At 49.5% G+C, this 26,317-nt stretch overlaps 1 protein-coding gene across 2 annotated transcripts in view; it reads left to right on the top strand.

Annotated features, from left to right (window-relative positions):
* Positions 1 to 26,317, top strand: part of PRKCB (protein kinase C beta) — a 235,831-nt gene that overhangs the window by 118,425 nt on the left and 91,089 nt on the right. For both annotated transcript variants that reach the window (XM_065412808.1, XM_065412807.1), the window contains exons 4-5: positions 12,913 to 13,024; positions 15,140 to 15,268. In XM_065412808.1, the coding sequence (XP_065268880.1) occupies positions 12,913 to 13,024; positions 15,140 to 15,268 (241 nt within the window). The remainder of the gene's footprint in view (positions 1 to 12,912; positions 13,025 to 15,139; positions 15,269 to 26,317) is intronic.

Here is a 26,317-nt window from a genome sequence, read left to right as displayed (position 1 = left end):
CAGTACAGCTTCTGGCCAGGGGTTTTCCCACGGAGCTTGGCTGAGTCGGTAAGAAGGCAGTTGTGACAATGAAAGAGACACTCGCAGGGTTCACTAAAGAGGCATTTAAGCTTTTGAATCTACTCATCACCTGCCGGCTCATGACCAGATTGTATCCGTTAGCGTCCTGGCAAGTCGAGACAAAAAGTCTCTGATCAATAAGCAAGAGCATGAACCTTCCCAAGTCGGAACTTGCACCTTTCCTTGAAATGAAAATAGGGTTGTTCTGAAGGTCTGATATTGCTGTTGGGGAGGCCAGACTGCAGATGTTACAGAACATCTAGGGTCTTGCAGTCTGGAAAATAAACGGAAGACTGAAGCGTCCCTCCAGACATTCCTGTGTCCCTCCCCCCCGCACACACTGCTACCACCCCCTAACTCCTGCCCCTTCACTTCTCAGCACACTGCTCCAGTCTCCCCGACTGTGCAGATATGTGGGGGCTGGTCAGATTTCTCTTCCTGGTTTATATGAGGCAAATCTTTTGCAATCCTGATTAAGTCTCTCCATCACTTTATCCGCAGCGGTCTAGTCGAAGTTTAAATCTCTCAAACAGCAACTGATCAACAAAAATAGACCCTTGGAGGAATACTTCAGATGCCCTTCAAATATGTAGTGCAAAATCAGCAGAGGCTCTTTCTGGCTTCCTTTGAAGTGATAGTGTCAGGGCTGGGTTGTGGGCGGCCGGCCCGGCGGCCAGAGCACACGTTGGGCTGGAGAAGTGGGTCAATACGGGGTTGGGAACCCGGGGCTAGAGTCAGGAGGTGAGGAGCCAGGCATTGGTGCTAGGAGGTAAGGCCAGGAACCAGAAATCAGAAGCAGGAGACAAAGCTGAGTCAGAAACCAGGTATTGGAGCCAGGAGGTAAAGCTGACGTCAGGAATCAGGGATTGGAAGCAGGGTCTGTAGCAGCAGCTAGCTGGGGATCCACCTAGTTGCATAGACAAATTCCCTGTATCCTCCCCAGGCTTAAATAGTACATTTGGGCCAATCCATAGGTGCTGGAATAGGGGTGCTGCTGCACCCCTGGCTTGAAGTGGTTTCCATCACATACAGGGTTTACAGTTTGGTTCAATGACTCTCAGCACCCCCACTAGACACATTGTTCCAGCACCCCGGGGCCAATCAGGCCTGTCAGTTGGGCTCTCTGTGGGCTTCATGTCCTGTGGCGTGGGGGCCCCTGAGGCTCCTTACCTGCCGAGTGTTTCCACTGTCAGAGCTGTTAGGTGATGGTACAGAAGCCTGCAGAGACTGCTAGACCTGCTCCCTTTTTTCTGGATATTCACAATGAGCCACTGCCCTTTGGCCTTTTATCCCAAAGAGAAAACCCACGACAGCTAAGCCTTGGGGCTTCCAGAGCTGTGTGACTAGCTGATGGGTCACTTGGCTGGCAATTCCAAAAAATAAAAATAAAAACAATTTTTGTTTTTGGCTCGAACAAAATATTGTTTGTCCCGAAACAAAATGTGACGTTTTGATTTTGAGCTATTTTAAATGGTTTTGTAATTTTAAAACGGAAGGAAATTTCAAAACAAAGTAATCTCTACTCCAAACATGGCAATGTTTCATTTTGAAAGCGTTGAAATGAAATGTTTCAGCTTCCGCAGAACTTTTTTCGACCCAATTTGGTGAGGCCAACATGAGTTCACTACATGGCTTGGTGTTGCCGACTCTGCATTTTCCAACAGAAAGGGTTTCAACCGTCACCCAGCTCTGTATACGTTGGTTTTGGTTGTGGTAGCTTTGCAGCACGCTCGCCTAAACGCAGTAGAAGAAGTTGGTAGTTTAGTTGTTGTGAGCAGCGGCACTAAGGAGCGACTGATGTGTAGTGAGATATGGGGTTAGTTGCCATTCTAATCTGGTGATGACTAGAGAGTGTCACCTGTTGGCTGGCTGGAGTGGAATGAGTTGACAATGAGAGCCTAGCTTCTGCTAGGCAGATGTCAACACACAAACCGTCACCGCAATACATTCCTCTGGGATGCTTAGCACAGGCCAAGGACTGAATGTACCATGGAGGCAAATTCTCCTTCCCCCAGGGTAGGTCCTTCTCTGCCAGGTTAGAGGTCACATTGGTGGAGCAGCATGGGGCAGCTTTCCCTGCCATTGCCCCTGCTGTGTGTGTGTGTGTGTGTGTGTGTGTGTGTGTAAACACACCTTGTGTTCCTGTGTGGGTTTTCAATTGCACTTAGTGCTGTTCCTTTTGCAGTTTGTGCCATCTGCAATTTTATCACTGAAATGCCATCACTTTTTCCACCATAAATTCCTCATCCAGCGGGAATTCAGCCTTCATTTGTGAGCTAAATTGAAAGCCATCCAGTTCTGTATAGTTGTTTTTTATGAATGACTGAAGCTTTTGTTTGCCTGAGCAGATCAATCTGTCTCCAGGAAGGAATGTAGAATTCAGAGAGAAATTGCCGTTTCTCACATGTGGTCCCAGAGTGGTATCAGCCTCCATACGCCAGGATTTGACAGGGAAACATTTTGCTGTTTCCCTGCCCCTCTATGAGCTCTGTCAGTTTGCTATGGTCTTTCTACTTCCGAGTGGGTGCATCAGCAGAATTGTTTCCGTGCTCCTATTCCTAATGATGGTCCAAGGGTCTGAGCTGAGGGGTGTGGAGGTGAGGGGTGGAAAGTGACAGTCCTCGGACGTGTTTGGTGGTGCTCCGGCTCTTTGGCTGGAGAAGGAAGCAGGTGCTAACCAACCTCCAGCAGAACAAGTCCTAGGAAAGTCTGCCTGGGGCGTTTATGCTCCCTCATTCAGGAATAACCCATGGAGGGAGAGTTTGCCTTCTGGGAATTATTCTGTTACTTAGGCGATTAAGCCGAAGATGCAGCTAAGGAAAGCACAGCAATCCTTGCTTATCTGTATGCTACATTGAACTTCAGTGACAGGGAAGCATTGCTCACAGCCTCCCCTCTGCCCCCCTGCTGCCAAGGAGATAAAGAGCGTAACATTAGAGACATAAAAAATTATGCTGGGTGGCATCAGACCAAATCAGGCTAAATGCTAGTGCAAGCCGCTGGGGGGAAAGAAGCTGTGACAAGGAGGGAGCCCACCAGATGTTCTTTGCCACCAATAGCACTGGCACCTCAGAATAAAGGAGGAAAGAGGCGCTCGTTCCCTGCCACAGCTGCTGTGCCAGCGCACCTGTCCTCTGCAGAGAGGAGCCTGGCTCTCAGGTAGGATTTCCTTTCCTTTTTGAGACTGTAGAAACAGAAGTGGGAGTGAAGCCATGCAAATGACGCTGGCGATTGCAGCCTGAGATTTGAAATGTCACGAGAGAGCCCAGAGAAATGATTTCCTTGCATTGATAAAGCCAGAGTAATTCAGCTGAATAAATATGGCAAACCATCCATTTCTGACTCTCTCTCTTCCAGACCCTGTTTGTTTTTCCGGCCTAGAGACTTAGGGCTTTAATGGATGAGGGGGATTTGATCGTGCCAGAAGGATGATTTTTTGTTTATTTGGGTACAATTTCCCCCCTCCATTTTCTGGAGCAAGTAAAAATCAGATGTGCAGTAGGACATCCAGGAAGTAAGGGGAGAGATTCAGCAAAGCAGGCATCCATCGCTTCTCTGAAATTACTGAGAGGGCAATGTGCTATGCACATACTGTCCTGTCTCTCAAACCAGGGCCAGGAAAACTCCCAGGCCAACTCTGAATAGGGTTAAATTGATCAATAGTATCTTCCTCCACTGAGGACTCTGCCATGTTGTATTAGGTGCGAATGGCTTAGCAAGTTCGCAATACCTTACCCCCCTACCCCAGCTAGTCTCTTCTTTGATTCAGGCCTGAAGATAGAAGCCTTCAAAATAACCTGTTTGAAGATGACCCACCTGAATCTATAGCGTAACTGACCCTAATCATCTAGAAATGGAAAAGGTGGGTAGAGTGCTAGGGGCTGATTCCCCTAGAATTGTGCTGGTTTAAACCAGTGTAACTCTGCTGACTGCAAGAGCGAATTGAAATATAGACGCTTCAAGAAACTGGTTTAGGTTCTGCTCTCCAGCACTTCTGCTTCCAATCTGTCCCTGTCTGATGATAGCATCCCCTGGGTGAGCTACTCCTGGGGAGGGGGTCAGCAACTCTGTTTGCCATCAATTTTCCTTCATGTCATTACCTTGAGCAGGGTAATGAAGATGAGGGGGTCGCCCTCCGTGGAACAGTTAGGGCTTTGGTCTACAGAACCCACAGATCCCTGGACCTGTGCCATAGGACGCAGCCATCTGTCCAGAGACTGTTTCTGCACTGCCTCCTAGTCACCTTGCCACCCCCCCCCCCATGACAGCCTGGTTCCACAGGTGAGTTGGGGAACACATTCAAATGGCTGGAGTCTTTCCTGGAGGGAAGCACCCAAAAAGTAGGGGTGAGGAGCTGCACTTCTACCACTAGCCCCCTGATTTGGGGAGTCCCACAAGGATCATTTTGTCTCCGGTCCTTCTCAACATCTACCTGCAGCCACTAAAGCTGGTAAGATGACAAAAACAACAAGGAGTCTGGTGGCACCTTAAAGACTAACAGATTTATTTGGGCATAAGCTTTCGTGGGTAAAAACCTCACTTCTTGCATCTGAAGAAGTGAGGTTTTTACCCACGAAAGCTTATGCCCAAATAAATCTGTTAGTCTTTAAGGTGCCACCAGACTCCTTGTTGTTTTTGTAGATACAGACTAACACGGCTACCCCCTGATCCTTGGTAAGATGACAGACTCTAGTGTTGCAATATGCAGATGAGACACACGGATCTACCTGTCCTTAACAATATATGACCAAACCACTGTTCCCCGGCTGGACCAGTGTTCGAATGACATCAGCTCATGGAAGAAGAGCAGCTGGTTGGAGGTGATGCAGGTGGCAGATGGAAACACCCACAACTGGTCAATTCAGTCCATAGTTTAGAAGATTCCTGGATTTCTCCCTCGTATGGAGCTCTCGCATTCCAGCAGGTGCAGGTAATGCTTTCTGCCATCTCCGGTTGGCTGGGAGACTCCGTCCCATCCTGGAGGATGATGAACTGGCCTGGGACATTTAATGCCCCTGTCATCTCCCCTCGGGCAGTGGAATATACCTGGGCATGAAGCACTCAGTCCTCTGCTCTGACTAGTGCAGAATGCTCTAGTTCATCTCCTTGCCGATGTGGGCAACCATGAGCAGATCACACGACTCTTTGCTCTGTTTACTGGTTTCTAGTAGAACATCAAGTCAAGGTCTCGATCCTTATGCAACGGTTTGGGCGAGGATGCCTCAGACTGCCTCAGCCTCTGGGATGAGGACCCAGGACAACTCCACCCTTCCAACCCAGGGGAACTGCTCACTGCAAGTGGAAAGCTTGTCTCTGCAGGAGACAGGGCTGCCCTGGGGCCAGGGAAGTGGACTCCCCCAGGAGGTAAGGACCATCCCACACCTCCCACCTTCCCCTCCACGTGCCAGGCGCACTGCTCCAACGTGCTTTCGCTAATGTACACCCAGAGCACAGTGTCCACAGAATATGTAGCTTTTCAAAAATAGGAATAATCACCCTAGATACAACTTATTCTTGGAGAGGGGAAGAGAGACCACGAAAGGAAAGAACTCCAGGTGACAGGTGTCAGTCATATCACTTAATGCACTCGGATGTCATGGTGCCAGGGCCATATAAGAACCTGAGTGGAATAAATGAGCTGTCCTGTGGACTGCACCAGCCACCCCTAGAAACACCACATCGAGCTTCGCAGAGGCCTCGGCACATGCTGCTGTCATGTCAGGGAAACCCAGCGGGGCCAAGTGGGAGAACGGCCATCTCTCACCCCGCCCCAGGGCGGGAGCCCAACAAAGCACTCGCCAGTGGGCTTCTCTGGGGAAGTGAATAACAAACTCTGTCTTCGTCTGTGCTGGGTGCCACAGTGCCAGCCCAAGGGGCCCCCACACCAAGTAGGGGCCTTTGGAGGCTACCGTAGTACAAAGAAGGCGGCATCCCTTCGGCCTGTCCCCCGCCTAGATACCGTCGCCATACAGCTCTGAGCTCTGGTCACCGCAGGCGGCTGCCGTTCCTGTGGGAAAGACGGGGATTGGGAAAGCACTGCCTATTTTCAGGCTTCAAGAGGAGAGTGGTGTGAGTGCTGGGGGGGACGGGGAGCCGACTCTATTAAACGTCAGCATTCTGTCCTCTGCCCCTGGGTCTTAGTAGCTGTGTCCGAGGCTACCCCTGCTCAGGGCTTTAGTCTGTGTCTGTGATTCTCTGTGGATGAGGTGTGCCGTGCGTACCCATTGTGTTCCGCTGGCTGGCCTAGAAGAGGCCTCCTTTCCTCAGGGAGGCTCACAGGAGTTTTTAATCTTCTCAAGTGTCTTGTCTTTTCTGACACAGAGCCACTGGAGCCAGTCTAATCCCAGCACAACCCTGTAAAGCAACTTGGCAATGACTCTCCAGCGTCTATACCATAGCAAGGGCTGAATGCTTGATGACAAGCTCATCAGAATAAGGAGGGAATAGCCCAGATCCCTGCTGTTGGCCGTGAGGTCCGTGTGTGTGTTATATGGAGGTAGGGTGGAGGTGTGATATCTCCTTGCATGTGAGTATTCCCTTGAGTGGCAATTGTACTTTGCTGATCTGACATTTCCAATGTAGCGTGCACAGCGAGTTTCCTTCTGCTCCTCGGATTGCACTCTTCCAGCAAGCCTCTCGGAAATAACCTCTGCAAGACTCCTGCTCTCCCTGCAGTTCGTTCTGGCGCAACGATCTGTGTCTGAGCGGCTTTCTGTACCGAACACGGACAATGAAAAGCAGGGTCCATGGCTCCTTAGACGCTGAATGCCCCGACACTGCCGGCGCTCAGTAAATGATAGATTTCTGGTTCTTCGGTTGGAGAACTTGATCCTGTTGTTGTCAGCTGTCTCTGTTAGACTCATAGACTTTAAGGTCAGAAGGGACCAATATGGTCATCTAGTCTGACCTCCCGCATGATGCAGGCCGCAAAAGCTGACCCCACTTTCCCTTGAAGTCTTTAAATTAAGTCGCAGAGAATCCTCCAGCCTGCGACCCCTGCCCTATGCTGCGGAGGAAGGCGAAAAACCTCCAGGGCCTCTGCCAATCTACCCTGGAGGAAAATTCCTTCCCAACCCCAAATATGGCGATCAGCAGAACCCCGAGCATACAGGCAAGATTCTACAGCCGGACCCTTATTTTACCAGCGATGGCTCGTTAATGCCTAATTGACTAAAATCACGTTATCCCATCAAACCATTCCCTCCATAAACTTATCTAGCCTACTCTTGAAGCCAGAGAGGTCTTTCGCCCCCACCGTTTCCCTCGGAAGGCTGTTCCAAAATTTCACCCGACGGTTAGAAACCTTCGTCTAATTTAAAGCCTAAACTTCCCCACGGCCAGTTTATATCCATTTGTTCTCGTGTCCACATTAGTACTGAGCTGAAATAATTCCTCTCCCTCCTTGGTATTTATCCCTTTGATATATTTAAAGAGAGCAATCATATCCCCCCTCAGCCTTCTTTTGGTTAGGCTAAACAAACCGAGCTCCTCAAGTCTCCTTTCATAGGAAAGGTTTTCCATTCCTCAGATCATCCTAGTGGCCCTTCTCTGTACCCGTTCCAGTTTGAGTTCATCCTTTTTAAACATAGGAGGCCAGAACTGCACACAGTACTCCAAATGAGGTCTCACCAGCGCCTTGTATAACGGAAGCAGCACCTCCTTGTCCCTACTAGAAATACCTCGCCTAACGCATCCCAAGATCGCATTAGCTTTTTTCACAGCCACGTCACATTGCCGACTCATAGTCATCCTGCGATCAACCAGGACTCCGAGGTCCTTCTCCTCCTCCGACACTTCCAACCGATGCGTCCCCAGCTTATAGCTAAAATTCTTGTTAGTCATCCCTAAATGCATCACCTTACACTTCTCACTATTAAATCTCATCCTATTATTATTACTCCAATTTACAAGGTCATCCAAGTCTCCCTGCAGAATATCCCGATCCTTCTCCGAATTGGCAATACCTCCCAACTTTGTGTCATCCGCAAACTTTATCAGCCCACTTCTACATTCGGTTCCGAGGTCAGTAATGAATAGATTAAATAAAATCGGACCCAAAACCGAACCTTGAGGAACCCCACTGGTGACCTCCTTCCAACCTGTTCCATCGCTGAGATTGACATCCGGATTCTCAGGCGCTGACCTATCAGCCTGATATAGACAGCTGTCTGAATCAGTCCCTGCACGGTGCAAACACAGGTACATTGGGATTGGAATGAACCAGAAATAAAGAGATCCTTCTTGTGCAGGCCAAAGCTGATTAGAGCGATTATTTTGAGCTTCCACACAAATAGAGCTGAGATTAGAAAAATCAAATACGGGTGACTTTTAAGGACCTCCATGCAGGGGAAAGTTGTATCCGACTAAATCCATAAGGTTCCTTACACAGTAAATGGATTTTTCAGAGTGTTCTTTTTTTCTTCTCACCATTTTTGTGAGAAATGGCTTGTGTTTACCCATTCATATTCATAGACTTTATAGCCAGAAGGGACCAACTCGTCTGACCTCCACAATGCAGACCACATAATTTCACCTAGTTACTCCTGGACTGAGCCCAGTTACTTGGACTAGACTAAATCACATCTTCCTGAGAGGCAGCCTTTGCTTCTTCATGGTCTACTTCCTCCTCTTCTTTCGTCCAGCAGCGCCGCCATGAATTCTGAGTCGGGGGCACGCGGCATTTTCCGATTGGCTAAGTAATGCTGTAGGTGCAGCATGGCCGCTAAACAGCAGCACCAGTAGTGACTTGGTGAGCTGCAGGGAGCGAGAGAGACTTGAACACACAAATCGCAAAGGAGCTGCCAACTAGATTGGTTTTGTTTAACTTTCCAATCACTAAGTTTTCACAAGTCTGAAAGTTTCTCCTTTCCCTCTTTTGTGCTAAAATCAGAGTTTGTCTTTTTCTCTGAAATCTCTGCGATGGCTCATTGCCTCTCCTGGGAGCGCAGGAGCTTTTCAGAAGTGCAGTATTACTTAATGAACTAGCTTTCCTGGGATACGGAGGTTTCCAGGAGACAGGTTAATTGTTGTTAACCCTCATCCTCCCAGGCTTCTTATTATCCAGATGACAAGCCCAGCTATTAAAAGGAAGTGTCTTTTGTTATAAATCTAAAATACGTTTTTTTAGGGTAATGTATGAGACCTCTTCAGTTTTCAAATGCAATTAAATTTGCTGAAGCATGCATCCAGTATCTTGCACTTAAGCAGACTGAATTAAGTGCAGTTCAGTTATTGCCCATCTCTCCAATGTCGTTTGAGTTACCTGGGGTATCATGAAAGGAAACTTGTAGTGTATCAAAGTGATTAGTCAACTGAAAGCTTAAATGCAATAAAGCTGAGAAAATTAATTTAAGGAGCATGTGCTGTGTTGACAGCCATGCTTAGCTGAGCCAGGTAGGTGATTCTCAACTCCATGCTTTCTCTTATATGTTTATTTTAAGTTACAATTTATAGAAAAGGGTTGGCTCCTCGTTTCAGGACACCTTGCCCATCCATTAGAAATATAGTCCACTCAAAAGACTGAGCCAAGAGCAACTCACCCCCAAGCCCACAAACAATTAACCAATAATGAAATCAGCCCTGTCTTTCCAGAAATGCCAGTCCTTGCTGAGGCCCAGCCCCAAAAGTCCAGGAACCAGGTCTGGGAACATGCCCCTAAATGTTAACAGTATTTGGGTTGTTTCAGACCAGAGTGGGGTGTTGCTTCCAACCTGGAGGACCCCTCCTGGAGAACCCTGCTGAGATCTCCTCCTTATATACCCAGGAGACTCCAAATTCAGCTCTTCCAATACTCCCCGCTGTTGATCACTGGGGGTGGCTGCCCAGTATCAGGCACCAATACCAGGTGCAGACAGCACTGAGATGGGCAGAGGGTGTGTATTCGTGTTGCTGGTGGCTGTTCAGCATGTCCCAGACCCTGAGTCGTCCAGCCAGTCCCAGGTACCAGCAGAAGGCTCAGGGGACTTGCACTGTCCCTGCCACATGCTGCTGCTGCTGCTCCCGGCCTGGCCCTCTTCTCCCAGCGACAGCACGGCTGCCATGTGTCCAGGCCTCACTCAGGCCAGGCCTTGGATGGGCTCCCCCTGCCAGGGAATCTCACCAACATGATCTTGAGGCTTCCTGGGGGTATTGGTACCTCACATTCCTTCTGTGAGCTAATTTGGGGTCGAGGGAGGCCAAGACGAGCAGCCCAATCTAGTAGCGAATGTTTTCCTGCTCTGCTCCAAGCTAAGCCAGTAAGAAATGCTGCTGGGAGTTGCTTGTAAAGTCTTAAGCAGTGTGGATGAGACTGGGGGAGAACGCCACAGACCGCTAAAAGCAAACAGGAGCAGCTCGTTTTCTCAAAAGTGAAACTGGAGGTGTCACTAGTTTAGCAGCCCGTGCATGCTTCAGTTTCTGCTCAGAGCGGGGAGTTTTGGGGAACATGCAGCAGTGTCAGGAAGACAACTGATGACCTTTTGACTGGGGTTTGCCAGTTGTAGACCCTGTGTCCCCCTGTCTTCCTTGGAGGGAAGCAGAGAAATGCTTCCGAGCAAACTCAACACATTGGACAAGCGAGGAGCACTGGTCGTGAATTGCATCTCAGTCTGATGTGGTGAAGCCTCCAGCTCTGGAAACAACGCTGTAGGAAAGAGTGCTGCAAACCCCTGTTAAAGCCTATGGAAAGGGGGATGCAGCTGATGGAGAATTCTCTTTACACCGTAAAACGCCACAGGCTCCCAGCTGAGGAGGAACGACCTTGGAGCTCTGTATGATGCTATCCAACGTAACAGGCAGTGAAAAGAAACAGAAGGAGAACGGGGTGTCCTAGGTTACGGATCTGTCTTTGTCCTGCCCAACCCCAAAGTTGCCTGCAGTTGAGTTGATGCAGGAGAAGGGGCTGGGGTCCTCTCTGCGATTCCCTGCAAAGTTCCCAGTGGTGGGAAAATTATACCCCTTCGGGGTAGCTACATCTTCCCTTTGCCTACACAGTGGAGTCTAGGAGGCAGGTGCAGTTCCCAGCAAGATTTGGCATAGAATCTAATTAGGATTTCTGAGAATTTTAACTCAGTGGGGTACCCTGAGCTTTGGCTATCAAAACGGCGTGTGAGGCTCTCGCTCTCACCGTAATAAAACTAAAGCCAGAGTTTATAAATGGCTATTGAGTGACACTTCTCCGGGACGGATTGCAGCTAAATAAAACTTACAAAGTGGGCTGGTTAATCAAGCTTCAATTACACAGGAGGATGCTGCAGAAAAAACCCTTCGTGCTGCCAGCGCTTGCTTTTTGTTTTCCATTTGCCATTGTTCTATTTTTGTTCTTGTCAACCTCTGTAATCATACAGGTTCCCCCACACAGCAGTAACACTGGTAGGGAAAGGGGTAATGGATACACTGAGAGAACAAGGCACGACCATGACTGGATTGTACCCCATTCCTCACCCAAACTGGGGCAAAGACTGGCACTGGGCAATATTGTGTGTGATGGCTCAAGCTAGTTGGAAAAATTCCAGCAAAACATATTTTGTTGGGATTTTCTGACTTTTGTTGAAATTAGAACCAACCCTGCAAAATGGTTCATTTTGGTGAAGCTGCAGCGGAACCCAGGCAGGACCATGACAAAACCCTGCCTGGTTTCTGCTAGCTCACCCACTTGGCTCCTTGGCCGTTCAAATGCAGGACGGCCCTAGAGCTGGGTACCCCAACCATCCCGGGCTTGGGGAGCCTACCGGGCGGACTGCCCCAGAGCCCGGGCGCTATTCCCCGGTTGGTGAGAATCTCAAAAGATTTTGGTTTGCATTCCAGATTGGAACAAAACCAAACTTGGAAATGTCCGAAGCCTCCGCAAAATGGAACTACGAGCGCTAATTGTGATTTACACTGGACACTACTGTGTCTTCTGACTGGGCTGCTCTACTTCATAAGAGTATTACTGTCCAACACTGTCAGAACCTCCTGCAGCAGCATCCCAACTGCTTTCAGTAGTCACACTATCTTAGGTTCACAGAGCGCATGGGGCTTAAGGTCAGAAAGGACCATTAGATGGTTTAGTCTGACCTGCTGTATGATACAAGCCAGAGAATGTCCCCATGTACCCTTGTACTGAGTGCAATAACTTGTGTTTGCCCAACGCATCATTGCCAGGAAGACAAACAGCCGGGATCTGAAGCCGGCAAGAGATGGTGAATCCACCACTTCCCTTGGCAGTTTGTTTGCAGGGTTAATTGCCCTCCCGGTAACAATTTGTGCCTTATTTCTAGCTGGAATTGGTCTGGCTTCAGCCTCTGCTAGACGGAAGATCTCTTCCAGCACTGGAATTGGTGCCCAGAGTAAATGGGAGTCTCTTAGTTTGGGGGCTGGGCTGTTGGGGAAAGCGGATAGTTGGCTTAAAAACCTCAAATGAATAGGATTAGTTTCTTCTTCTGAGTTACTTGATTCCCTAAGAGTAGACAGGCTGCTGGTTGGCTGCAGAGCATAAGGATGTTCATTGTGTGGTCTGAACATGGAGGGAGATCTGGAATATCTTTTGCCACCCGTGCCACTAATAGTTCACTAGGCCTAGCGAGTGCAGTGTAAGAACCTGTATCCAGTAGAACAGGATTTGTGCTGGCTCTCTGCCCAGGGGTGAATTTCACCCTCCGGGCTTCCGGGTTAAGACCTAATACATCAAATAAGTTAACTTGTTGCTTTTAATGAAATGTGACTGGATCTTTATGGACCTGATCCAGCTCCTACTGAAATCAATGGGATTTGGATGTGGCCTTGAAGCCCTGTCTCTGCACGTGAAATGCCAAGGGTGGGGGCTACATGCTGATATTTGGTATAAGTCCATGATCTATCTTGGTCTCTCTGTCTCTCTTCTTTCCCGTTTAGGATCCAAGGAGCAAGCACAAATTTAAAATCCACACGTACTCCAGTCCCACCTTCTGTGACCACTGTGGCTCATTACTCTATGGACTCATTCACCAAGGGATGAAATGTGACAGTAAGTGAAGCTCTGTGTTATGGCAACGGCTGATATAAAGGGGCAGGGCAAATCTCTGGTGGTCTGGGGCACATGCCAGGGAAGAACTCCTGACCACATTGAAGTCTAAGGGCAAAACTTCCATTGACTTCAATGGGGCTGGGATTTCACTTCATGTCTCAACCTGTCTCAATGCTCCAAGCAGGACTACAGTGTATTAGGGTGAAATGCACATTGTAGTAGACACGAGTTACTATTTGTGTTCTGTGATGCTTGCTGGGGAGGGGGCAGCCCCTGCCTCCGAGAGTTCGGGCTAGGGCTAGATGGATGCACGGAGGGCACAGCAGAAAGGGGACTACAAATCAGGAACTCTCTTACACACATCAGTCAGAGTCATTGGAGTTAAATTCCACCTTCCCCTTTCCCCACCTGACTCTTCAGAAGTCTTAAAATGGGAAGTAACCTCTGATGTGTGTGGGGGAGGGAGCTTTTCCCAGGTCCTGGTCAGAGAGCAGAGATCCAGGATATGCAGGCCACCAGCACGACTGAAACCCCCGCCCTGCCCCTGACGATCATGCTCACGGTGTGTCACCCAGGTACCACCCAGTGGTCACGCCTTGCTGCTGGGATGGAAAGCGGGTCGGAATGGCCTCGGGCTCTGGAAGAGGAAGAGCAGCGGAGGTACCTGGTTGGCCTAAGTCTCTCTTGGTAGTCCAGCCTTATTGGCCAGTCCTTTTTAAGGCTCACTGAAAAGGAGGCGAGAGATTTTTCCAGCATTTTTTTTTTTTCTTCTTCGTTCCTTTTCCCCAACCCCTAGGAAGGCTGGTGTACAGTCCCCAAGCTAAAGATTATTTCTAGAGCTGGGTGGTTCAGAGGCTTTGTCGTGGGCTAGGGGGCCTTTCAACTCTCGCTCATGGGTTCAAATCCAGCGCAGTCTGGCAGTTATCAGAGGCCCATACCATTTAATGGTGGTTCAGCCTCCGCCATGAAACAAGCTCTGAGGCTTTATGATTCCTGAGTGGGACGGGGATCTCTGTCCCCTTGGTCACTAATCACTCCCCTTCTCTGCCTCAACAGAGGCTGAACATTTAATGAGCCAAAGAGACTGAGCTCCCGCCTGACTCTTAGCCCTGCAGTGGAGGGATCATGTCTATTGTCCATTGACAGGGGACAGTGTGAAGAATTGTGGGGACATTGCTTTATACGGGTGCAGGGGGAGCCAGAGGGAAAACCTGAGATGATTTCAAACCATATATTCGGAGACTGACTTCCTTTTATGCTGGCTTTTAGCGCCACCCTGTGGCTGTCCCATGGAGGTGACAAAATGCCCTCTGATTTATGCAATTTCAGCAGCCCCTTCTAGAAAGCATTTTCTCTGCTCATGTGGGTGTCGAGGTACAATAGCTGGTGGAATTGAGCAGGGAGGAATGACAGACAGATCTTTTCATTGCTCAAATGCTAATTAAGTAAATGGCATTTCTGTTACAATGGGGATATGCAGTAACTAATAGAACTGGTGATGAATACCGAACATCTGCTTTAATGGGAAACCTGTCCAGCCGCCAGGGGCCTGCACATGCCAATGTTTATGTAGTGCCGGGTTCCCATCCATATAGAAACTTGCTGATAGGTGCAGGCACTGCTAATCAATGATCACTTCTAAAATGTCACCACGTAGACATAATTTTTTTGCACAAATTCAACACATGTGCACGTGCTCTCTCCCTTCCTGTTGACCACTGACAAACTCAACCTAATGCGTAGTATTGCAACATGGGCATTGTGGGAGAAGTAATCCAATCAGTGGATAAAAGTCCCAACATGGTGGTTAAAGCTGGCACAAAAAGCACTACAATGTTTCTGGCCTTGCTCCTGCAATGAGGGGCATGCCGGTGGATCTCTGTGCACATGCAGAGCCCCGCTGATGCTACCCAGCGGGACTCCGCACAGCTCCAAAGGTCCGTAGGCAGAACCGGGGCCTGTATCGGTATTTGTACCGGATTCCCCCACAATCCTGCCCGTCTTTTTTCACCCCACTCTGTTCAGAACTTTCAGGCGTGCTAGGAGCTGACTGTGGGGATGTAATCTTGTAATCTCCCTGCTGTGGAGTAAGTGTTTCTGTTTCCTTCTGTGCAGCCTGTATGATGAATGTCCACAAACGCTGTGTGATGAACGTCCCGAGTCTATGTGGAACGGACCACACTGAGCGCAGGGGACGGATATACATCAAGGCGGATATAGAAAAAGAAGTTCTCACCGTTGTAGGTAGGTGCATGGCTCTGCTGTGCAGATGCGGACTCCTCCAGTCCCTCACTATTGTAACTTGCTGCCCTGAAAACTTGGCATAAATATCTCGTGTGTGTGAGTGCTTTCGTACGGCCGGAATGTGCTGGAGCTGCTCACGTCCCTGCTAGTGCCCATTAGTGGTGAGTTTGGGAGAAATGTTCTCTTAATTCTCTGGCTAGACCACTGCCTCTTCTTCCTGAGCCAACCTCTTTAAACTAACAGCTCCAAGCCTGCCCACCCCATCTGCTGGGTCCTGCTTTTGTCTCTCAGACTTAGACTGCAGGCTCCTTGGGGCAGGGATCTGTATGTTTGTACAGCACCGAACACAATGGGGTGCGGGCCTCTAAGCACCAACACAAAGCAAATAATAACAGTCTTCTGGTGCACTGGCTGCTTCCCAGGGCCAACGGTAACATGCCAAGCCAATCCATTAAAGCAGGTGGGTGCTGGATCCTCCCAGCAGTGCAGGGTCATTGCAGGCTGGCTCCGCAATCACTAGATGGGGCATACACGATCAACTAATACTGTACATAGGGGAAACTCGGGGAGGGTGGCATCTCCAGGAAGAAACATGACGCACCAGAGCCCCCTTGTGGTGTCTCGCATGCAGGACGTGCAAATGCAGAATGTGTGAGAGAAAAGAAAGGCATTTGGGCTCTGGAGAGGGTTATTTTCTGCCTCCAATAAATACACTGGCAGAGAGTCCATTTCTGCTAGCAGAACCCAGCCAAGCATTTGTAAGGGATCTTGATTCCTCTGTGTATGTTAACAGCAGGAGAGACCAACCGCTGAAGACTAGACGTCTTTAGATCCGGCAGAGAGAGGAGGGGTTTGGCTGGTCTGGCAGGGACAGAAGCTGACTCTGAGAACATAGGGGGGTGTTTCTCTTAAAGACTGAATGTGACGCGTGGCCCCACTGAAAGGAAGGAGGGCTGGGCCTGGTGCCAACGTCACTGCTCATGCGGCTGTTCCCAGGCTAGCTAGTCTCAATGACTGGGGTTTATTATAAAGAGACTGCCCAGTTCTGTAGCTGGGGCCTGTGCAGAGGGCAGGAAGCATATAAAACTGTATTAAAGGGACAGGCCACAACGGCTGGGTCTCTTGTACAACCTTCCCCCCACCCCGCGACCTCAAAGGCCAGCCTGGCCTTCGGACTATTCCATTAATCTCATCTTTCCATGGCAAGGGCTGAATCCCGCTCTCTGGGATCTCCCAGTTCTCGGTGGCACCTTTGGCAGAAATCTAGTTGACAGCTCCCTGCAGTGCAGATCTGGCTTCCAGGAGGAGATTCTGAGATTGTGCTGCTCAGACGCTCCCTGGTCAGCGCTCAGGCCGGAGCATCCCACCGCTGGGGGCTGGAGTTGAAATGGATAGGGCTGGCTCAGTAGAAGTTTCTGTTCCCCCAGCAGCTGTTTGCTTTGAGGACAGGGTCATAGCTGCAGAGTGTGTGTTTTGAGGCTGCCCTGCTTCCTAGTGGGACAGGCCTGGAAAGAAAAGCAGGCGCTCTGGTCAAGGCACAGGCTACTGCTTGTTCTGGTGGTAGGTTGAAGCACAACCGAGATTGAGTGGTGACCCGGGAGTACAAGAGGCTCTTGGTGACCGGTTGTAATTCTCATGGGAGGAGGGGAGCTATTTAAGTAGAGCCTTTTGATCCACACAGCTAATTCATGCAGCATTGCCGAGTACAGTGTACTGACCTCTTTGAAAAGTGGTAAGGTGTTGCTGTGACCTAAAGATCCTCACTTGAGCCGGATGGAAACGGCTAAAACAAAGGCCTTAGCTTAGCCGTGTCCTGCTTCTCTGGAATGAGGGGCAAATGTATATTTCAAAAAGATCAACGTCCGCTATCACAGAACCATACAGTTCGAAGGGACCATCGAGTCTAACCCCCTGCCAAGATGCAGGATTTGTTGGGTCTAAACCATCCCAGACAGATGGCTCCAGCCTCCTTTGGAAAACCTCCAGTGAAGGTGCTTCCACGATCTCCCGAGGCGTCTGCTCCATTGGCTGACTGTTCTTACACTTAGGAAGCTTTTCCTGAGATTTAATCTAAATCCGCCTTGCTGTAATTTGAACCCATCGCCCCTTGTCCTGCCCTCCTTCGTGGTAGATGTGACTGGCTGGGAGGGAGATCCAGTCTTTAGAGCAGCCAAGTAAGAAAGTTTTGTCAGGAAGGGGAGGTCTGTGCCAATAAACAAGTCTCCTGAAAAATCTGCCAGTTCTCGGAGCCCAAAAAGCTTCCTTGAAGACTCCTCGAGAACCTCGCTAGCTGTTTGGCTCTGTTCCCCCAGCACGGGCTTCTGGGGCCTGATTTTTCAGCGGTACTGAGCCTCTGGAATTGCCCATCAGAATGATTTTCGACAGTAAATGCCTTTTTCACAGAACTGAAAATTTTCAGAGAAACTGAATTTTCCCCAAAAAACTGGTGTGTCCAGCAGGAAGATGGAAATGCCTGCCTGCCTGTAAAGCTCTTGGTAATTTCTCTTTCAGGCAGGCAAACGGAAACATTTCATTGTGGCTGTCCCCACACAGACTTTTTCTGGAAATCTTTTCCCGTGAAAACTGTTGTGGTTTTGACTTTTTCTCTTCGTTTGAGTGGAGATTCCTCCCCCCCCGAAAACACGCCGTTTTTTCACGGGAAGCAATTTCCATGTTCTGCTCTCATTGCGAGCGCTCAGTCGGTCTGAAACCCCAATCCTGAATGTGGCATAATTTGTATGCGGCGTTGCGAGTTGAACAGTGACAGCCCAGATGCTAACCACCCTCCGGTGAGCATTTGTGTTTAAGACGAGCCTGGCTGTTTGTCTCCATGCCCAGATCCATGTAGTAGTGCAGTCTGTGAACAGGTGGGATGGTAAATTGCATGTTACCCTCTAGGTGGCAGCACAGTCCCATAAATGGCCTGTGAAGTCCGTAATCGCGGGCAGTGCTAGGAAAGGTTTCATCTGAGCCCTCGTGGGCGCAACCAAGAGGCTCTTGTCTCACTGGGCTGGGCTTTTCTTAAGCTACCCCCAAGATGATGGATGTGCCCGTGGTGCTGAGGGCACTGGGTGCCCACAGGCAGAGCTGGCATTGCTGACTTCAGGGGGCAGCGCTGGGAGATTGAGACACGAGCCAGGGGTTGGGGTGGGCACGGCTGCCTTGTGGCTGGGATAAGAGTTGAATAACACTGCTGGTAAGCCAGTCCCCTTCCCCTCCCGCTGAACTCCCTTCTGTGGAGCTCCCTTTTCTGGCATTGCTTCCTGGCTCCATCCAGGGCCAGACAGAGCAGCCACAAACCATGAGTGGGTTGTCAGAGCATCCTCCTTCCCCCATCAATCCATGGACTGTGTGCGCGTCTGTCTCCTGCTCTGCACCGCAGGCGTGACCCACTCCCAGGCCAGGGGCAGCAGTGCTGGTGCACGAGACGAAAGCTATTCTCTCCCGGCTGGACGCGGCTGTTTGTGACAGAACGGTGTCCCACGCTGTCATACCCGGAGAACCCTCACAGGGGGCAGCGTTGGTATTCGAATACGCTTTTTGAATAACAATCATTCTTGCTGGTGCCCAGACACCCCGATGATGGGCAGGGCAGAAATGTGAGACTACTCCAATGCTAAATCTGTTTCCCAGTCAGCAAAGCGTGTCAGTTGGTACCATGCTGGAAAGTGACCATAGCTTAGCATGGGATCTAGTTGACCCTAGGTGTGGCCGGGAACAGCCTGATGAGAACCCAAATCTCATTGACTTAATAAAATCAAACCCTTTTGGCAAAGACTCGAAACTCTTAAATACTTGGCAAAGCTTTACAACAATCCATGTTTCCTGCCCCCTCCCCCCCGGTGAAACGTCCCTGAATCTAGAAACTTGCTCTTGGCTCCTTCGCAGCATCGAAGAGGCAGAGAGGGGGCAGCACAATGGTCCGATCCAGGGGCCAGGTTGAGTCAAAGACAGACGTTCCATCGACTCCAGCAGGAGCTGGGTCAGGCCTTCCAGACAATGATTCACATGCAAGGCCCCTCTGAACTCACTAGCAATGTCTCTCCTTTCGTGGGTGACTCCTCTTTGCTCGTTCGTGCAGGTTAATGATGCTGCCAACTTGTTGGAACTTTTTTTAGATGATGATCTTCCCTCTCTCTGTGATACCACTGTCCTGGGTGATGCTGCTGCATCTCAAAATGCAATGTGCTGGGGTTGGAGAAATGTCTTCTGTCTACTATAATAATGTGTGTGTAATAACCAATAAATCCAATACATGGTAAGGCTCCTTGTTTCATGAAGGATTAAATATTTTAGATTTAAGAAAACATAAATAGTTGTGTCTGTTAGGACAGCAGCAACGGAGGGAAGTGAAGATCGACCTGGGGGTCAAGGATGGGTTGTGGTTGCTGTTGCAGTTGGCTTAATAGCCTGTGTGGGTGGCAGCATCAACGTTCCTGGCTCTTTAAAGAGGGACATAAGTCTGTCTTTTTGGGAGCAGGTGTTGCTAAGGAAAATAAGGATTGGCTTTGGATCCCAGCCAGCCTAAGTTTTGGAGCTGTCTATCTGCTTTAAGGCAGCACAAATAGTTGTTTGGTCACCTGGTGTCTTTAGGAACACAAGAACAAGAGAACATTAATTGAAATTAAAAGGTGGCAAATTGAAAACTAATAAAAGAAAAAGCTTATAATTAGACTGTGGAACTCACTGCCACAGGAAGTTGTTCAGGTCCAAAACATACCAAGATCCAAAAGAGAGACAGGAGGTTTATCTGTATCACAAGGCTATCTGGAATGCTAATTAATGCTAACAAAAACAATGGGAAATGATTCAACTTCCCACTTGTGAGTTTCAGTCTCTAGGTTTCATCCTCCCCCATAATAGTTCATGTGGAGGGCAGATATCCCACGTCAGCCTAGTGTGAATCTTCTTGCACCTTTCTCTGAGGCCTCTGGTGCTGGCCGCTGTCGGAAGCAGGATACTGAGCTAGATGGGCCGCAGCTCTGATCTGGGCTGGCTGTTCCTGTGCACTCTGCACACTTTGTGTCCGTGGCCACGCACAGCAACGACGAAAGAAAGCCTCGGTGAACGTGGACCGGGAGATGTTACCAGACTGGGGCACGGCAGGGCATCGTGCCAGCCGACAGCTATTGGATTTGCGTAGCCGTGTTCTCCAGGCTATAAAGCAAAACAGCTGGTCCCCTCAGCACCCATTGTGCTCCTGCCCGGTAGCTGCTAGCTGTGTCCATGTGCCGTTTCTCCCCTCTGTCCCGGTGGGTAAGTGGTTTAGAGCCCAGAAGAGGGGGAACCTTTGTGCTGATGGTCCCAGCTCTACTCTTCCATTTGCTCTTCTCTGCCCTCCATCCTAGTGTGCCCCCTTGCTGCGCTGCCCCTCCTCCAGTGCTTCCCAAAACAGACTCCCTCTGTGAGGCCTTTCGGGGGGCCAGGCTGAAGCCTCTGGTAGCTCCCACTTCTGCTGACCCCAAGGCCCTGCCGCTGTCTGTAGGAGGCGCTCTTGTTCTGTGAAACTCTCTGCTGGCTGATGGCACTTGCTATGGGCAGCCCCGCTGTGTCACTGACCTGCCATACGCAACCTTGATTCTGGGTTCAGCTCTCCCCCCCGAAATGCAAAGAGCCCAGGTAGCTAGTCAGTCCATTGCGAAGGGCATTGCGCACGCACGCACACACACACACACACACACACACACACCACTTTCCCCCACTCGTCCAAGGCGCCATCTACTTGAGACAGCAAATTTGGGACTAATGTCTGCTCTCGCCGTGCAGTTGGCCTTATGCTGAGCCAGAGAAATGGGGTGTCTCCATCCCTTCCCTGCCAGCCTTCATCTGGGAAGGCAACAGGGGCTGTTATGAAAGGTGAGCGCTAGGCTCACAGTGCTAGACTAGCTTTAGTGTTTGCGGATGCTGCTGACGCCTCCAGGGATCGGAGATGTCTGTTTCCAAGATGCACTGACACTTGAGCGACGGTTAAAGATGTTTTTCCTGTGTCTGCTGTAGAAGCAACTTCCAATTAGGCCTTGTTTTCTTCTCGGCGCAGCATTTACTGGAGCGGTGACCTTTTCAGAGTGTGCACCGCTTGGGTCAGGTCAAGGCTTCATCCTCAGTCGGATTAGGATGATGCATCTCTTGCTCATCACCAGGCTGCCCTGGGGACAGGAAAGGCCCCCGAGGAGTGACTGGCACTTTCTAATGTGCCATGCTGGGTGGTCTGTTGCCGAGTGGGGAGTCTATGATCAGTCACTGTCCTCCCCATATCGGGGTTTTGGGGCAGCCCCCTCAAATCAAGTTCTCTTTGTTCATGCGGACAGCCTGGAATCACCCTGCCAGGTGACCCTTGTGCTGTGAGAGATGGTGGCGATGGGCACCGAATAGGAACCCAGAGAGGGAAGGGGCTAGCTTGCATTCTTAATGAATATGGCACAGCTGAAGAGGGATGGGAGGGTGGCTTTCGGGCAGCACATCCTGGCATGCATGCGCTCAGCTGCCGCTCAGTCGTGAGAGCCCTGCAGTGCCAGCTGGTCCCCATTTCTGAGAGTGGACTCCATGCAAATGCTCCCCCACTGATCTGATAGTGACACTCTCCTCTTTAAGTCCCTCCCTGCCTACACTTAAAGCCCTTCACAATCCAGCCATGCCCCCATCCCGAACCTTGTCTCTTAAACAACTCCAACTTCTCCACTCCACCAGGATGCTCTGGTCATCTCCTCGCCTCCCTCGATGTGCAGAACTGCTTCCCCAGACCCATTCCCTCCTTCCAGTCAGTTCCCTCCAAAGCACCCACTTCTGTGAGGCCTTCAAGCAAGAGGTTCGTCACTTGGAAACTCAGGCCAACAGAAACAGGTTCAAAAAAGAACTAGATACGTTCATGGAGGATAGGTTTATCAGTGGCTATTAGCCAGGATGGGCAGGGAAGCAAAACCATGCTCTGAAGTGTCTCTAGCCTCTGTTTGCCAGAAGCTGGGAGTGCACAACAGGGAATGGATCACTCAATAAACACCCTGTTCTGGTCATTCCCTCTGGCATTGGCCACTGTCAGAAGACAGGATGCTGGGCTAGATGGACCATTGATCTGACCCAGTGTGGCCGTTCTTATGTTCTTAAACCAGGCAGGCCTCCTCTCCCACCTCTCGAATGTGTGGTGTGCCCAGAATCCGTATCTGTTCCTGGCAAGAGTCTGTGGCTTAGTCTGTCAAATAGCCCAGTCAAAATTCTGGGCACTCGTTGTCTGAGGTATTAGAGTCAAGCCTCAAATCATGAGACTGGCTTAGAAACCACAAGTGGTGGTGGTGTTTTTTTTAAATAATAAATTTTGGATTTTGTCCCCTGGTTTCTGAGCCCCCAGGGTGCCCTTGGGTCCAGTTTTCAAACTTTTCTCTACAGCTGCGAGGGCTGGAAACTTGCACTTTTTTTTAAAATTAAATTTGATATTTCAGGAGCTGATGCCAGGAGCTGGGGCTGGAAGAAAAACGCCAACTAGGGCAAGAGTCATGATTAAATCACAAGAGCTGGCAACGCCGTATTTATTTAGGCCCCAGTTGAGTGGTCAGCACAGGCCTCCGTGGGGGTTGTGGGCTCTTCTGCTGCAGAGACACCCTTCTTAGTGAGAACAGGTGCCTTGGTGGGAGCAGAAGGGTGTGGGTGAACAGTGGTGGGAGCATCTCTCCTGCCAGTCAGGAACCAACAGGGCCCATGGCACTCCTGCAGTATAGTCCCCAGGCACTAAACCAGCATTGTCAGTACCTGTCGTGGCTTTAGGGCCAGAGGGAGCCCGCTGCCCTGCACAATCATTGAATGAGCTAGAGCAGTCTGCTCAGGTGAGGGCAGAGCGCCGAAGGCTTTGTCCAAGTCATTCCCATCTTTTCCCTGAACTGCTTGTTCTTTCTACTGATCTAACTGCTCCCAGCAAATCTGAGCCCCAGCTGTGGCCCACTCCAGTGTGGCTGTGCAATGCCCCAAGAACCGAGGCTTTGGTAGATTTTTATAGGTATTAGAGTTGCTGGGGAAAAAATGTGTTTTTTTTTTAATTAGAAAAATGGCTTTTTCTTTCCAAATCTAAATATTCATGAAAACTCTTTGCTTGGTTGGGTTCTTCTGGACAGTTTTCATTTACTGAAACCTGTTGGGTTGGGTTCCCACCCCAGGAAACAAAAAGTGCCAATTAATGATTTTGATTTTTTTTTAATTGTGAACAATTTTGGAAAAACCGAGTGGGTCAGTTTCAAATTCTCTCCAAGAGAAGCAACATTGCCGTTTTTGTGACATTTCTCTTTCATTTGTTTGAATCCGTTCTGAAATGATATATATTCTTGGAACCAGAGGTCCCAGATCTTGTCTAAAATCTTGTATTTCAGCCACACTCTCTTGCGCTCCCAAAACGCATGTGCTATGAACCTGTTGCGCTTGAATCAGGCCAATTTTCCATTTGTTAACTGTGCCTATAAAACAACTTTGAAATATGCTGCTCTTTGTCCAGATTCCTGTGGCCGTGGTACAGGAAAGGAACCAGGGTGGGGAGTAACTTCCTCCTGGGTTAGGTTACAGGCAGGACAAGCGAGGAAAGTGTCAGTCGCTAGCATTTCTGGAGCTGTGCTAGGCCAACAGTCTGTGTCTGGAGGCTGCTGGGCTGTTGTACATACAGTCGATAGCAGTTGGAGTGTAGGCCGTTGTTGGCACGGCAGCCCTTGAGTGCCTCGGAAGCAAAAGCTCCAGCTCCTTGCTGCCAGCAGGGCTCGAATGCGATAATCCACGAAACAATTCGGGGCTGCGACTCAGCCCCATGTGCAGCGTTTACACTTCAGCAGGGCTGTCACCGGAACCAGAGCAGCAGCAGAAACCTGTTGAGCTGCCTCTCCTATGTGGGCGAGTCTTTGCATTTGTGCTGCTAATCGGTCCTTTATGATAGGAACAGGGCTCCATTACCGCTCCCCTCGTTGTAATTGGATAATGGGCACGCCCAGGAGTGTGGCTCTGTGCTGCAATAATTAGCTCTGTTGCCTGCTAGGAAGCACAAGGATTTTCTGGAGTTCCCAGCCTAAATTCACTGTTTGCTGTACTGCTTTATCTAATAATACAGTTCCCTGCATAAATAAATGGCGCCATATTAATGCTGTTGCTTTATGAAATTCCCCAGTTCCAAGTCATGATTCAGGGATAGTCGGGCTCTGAACTGCCAGTGGGGGGAGAGTTTGGAAAGTCGAAGGCCAGGAAAGGTGCTTGAAGCAGCTGCTGGCTGGATACTCTAAAACGTTGACGTTTTTTGAGGACCTGATCCTGTACGGGGCTGAGCATTCTGGTCCTGATCTGCCCAAGCACTGAAGCACATACTTAACTGTAAGTGCAGGAGCCGTCCCTTGAAGTGGTGACGGTGATTGTTTGGGGTTTGATTGGGATCCAAAGGGGGAGAGGGAAAATGGTAGCGAAAAGCAGCCTGTACGTGAAGCAGGACCCCAAGGGGCGGGGAGCCAGCTGGATGAGCAGTGACCCGTTTGATTTGTTTGGTTCCCAGTGGAGCTGGTTGAACATTTTCCAAGGGAAGCTGTTCTGTTGGAAAGTTGGCTGAGATGAAATCGAAATCTTTTGTGGGAAATGATTTGTTTTAACTGGGTTGTTTTGCCTTTTGTTATAATATAAAAAAAAATCAAAATGACAAAGTTTCGATCAGGTTGTTTTGATGTTTCTGACATTTTGACTTTTCTTTCTGATTTGAAATGAGAACAAATTTTAAACTGTCAGAATTTCCTGGCCTGCAGACGTTCTATTTTCTGGTCTGCTCTAGTTCTTCCCTCCATTGGGGGCATTATTAATGGCTCCTCTTTCAGCTAGTGTTAGCATCACTTTATGCAAATTATAGCTAAGAAAAAACCTCCTCTTGAATTTCCAAGTTTAAGATTTCTTCTGTTTTTGCAATGCCAGTTGTGTGGTTGGTTTTACAGTAGTGGCTAGAGCTTCAACACAGATCAGACACATTGCGTTAAGAACATAAGAATGGCCCTACTGGGTCAGACCAAAGGTCCATCTAGCCCAGTATCCTGTCTTCCGACAGTGGCCAGTGCCAGGTGCCCCAGAGGGAATGAACAGAACAGGGAATCATCAAGTGATCCATCCCCTGTCGCCCATTCCCAGCTTCCGGCAGGGACAGTCAGAGCATGGGGTTAGGTACTATACATACATGTAGTAGTGAGACAGCCCCTGCTGCCAGTGCTGACAGCCTAAATAGAACAGACAACATAGGGCGGGAGAAGAAGCGTGGCTGAGCCTTAGTGAATTTAGTTGTTTGGGGTTTTAATCTAGCTCCCTGCAGTTTGGCACAGCCACTGCAGTGCTGAAAAGAACAAAGGTAGGAAACGGAAGCAAGTGATTGAACAAGATCTTCTGGCAGCGTCGGGTTAGAAAAATAAAATTTCAAGTGATTGAAAACTGCTAGAAATGCCTGCTAGAAATGATGTACGTTTGTGCATGTGTATTACCTGTGGCAGCCTCATGGTGCGAGGTGCCATATAGACAAGCCCAGAGATGGAGCCTGATGCAAAGAACTTACAATGGAATCTAAAAACATGGACCAGAACCTGTAACTCTCGTTGCTCGGAGCCATCCCATCACGTTGCAATCTATTAGGAAGGGTGGCTGGAGCCAGCCCCTGGGCTCACTCTCATCCTCTGTAGGAGCAATAATGTTCTTTTAACGAGAATAAAAATCAAGCGAACGTCCGTTCTTCTAACAGAACCATTGCAAAATGCATGGAAGTGTCTGGCCGAGGTTTCAGGCGCACATAAGGACTAAACACACTTTTGGACCTGACGATAAGTGGCTAGAAGGCAGCAGAACGTGATCTGCGGAGCACTGGGTCGCTGGGCTACTTCCAAACCTGAGAGCAGCTCTGGTCCAGCTGCTGCCGTGGCCACCAACGCTCGGTGCTGGGATGTTCTGCACCCCTCTAGCCCCCATCCGAATAGCGTGGCTTTCTTTCTCCTGTGAAGCAGGCAGTGTGGTTCCATCTGTCTGTCTAAACTGATTTACAGACCGCACACACCACACGGGGCCAGATTGACA

This window comes from Emys orbicularis, chromosome 10 (assembly GCF_028017835.1).
Source record: "Emys orbicularis isolate rEmyOrb1 chromosome 10, rEmyOrb1.hap1, whole genome shotgun sequence".
Classification (NCBI taxonomy): Eukaryota; Metazoa; Chordata; order Testudines; family Emydidae; genus Emys; species Emys orbicularis.
The sequence above is the reverse complement of the archived record's forward strand: the minus strand, read 5'-3'. Positions and strand labels throughout refer to the sequence as shown.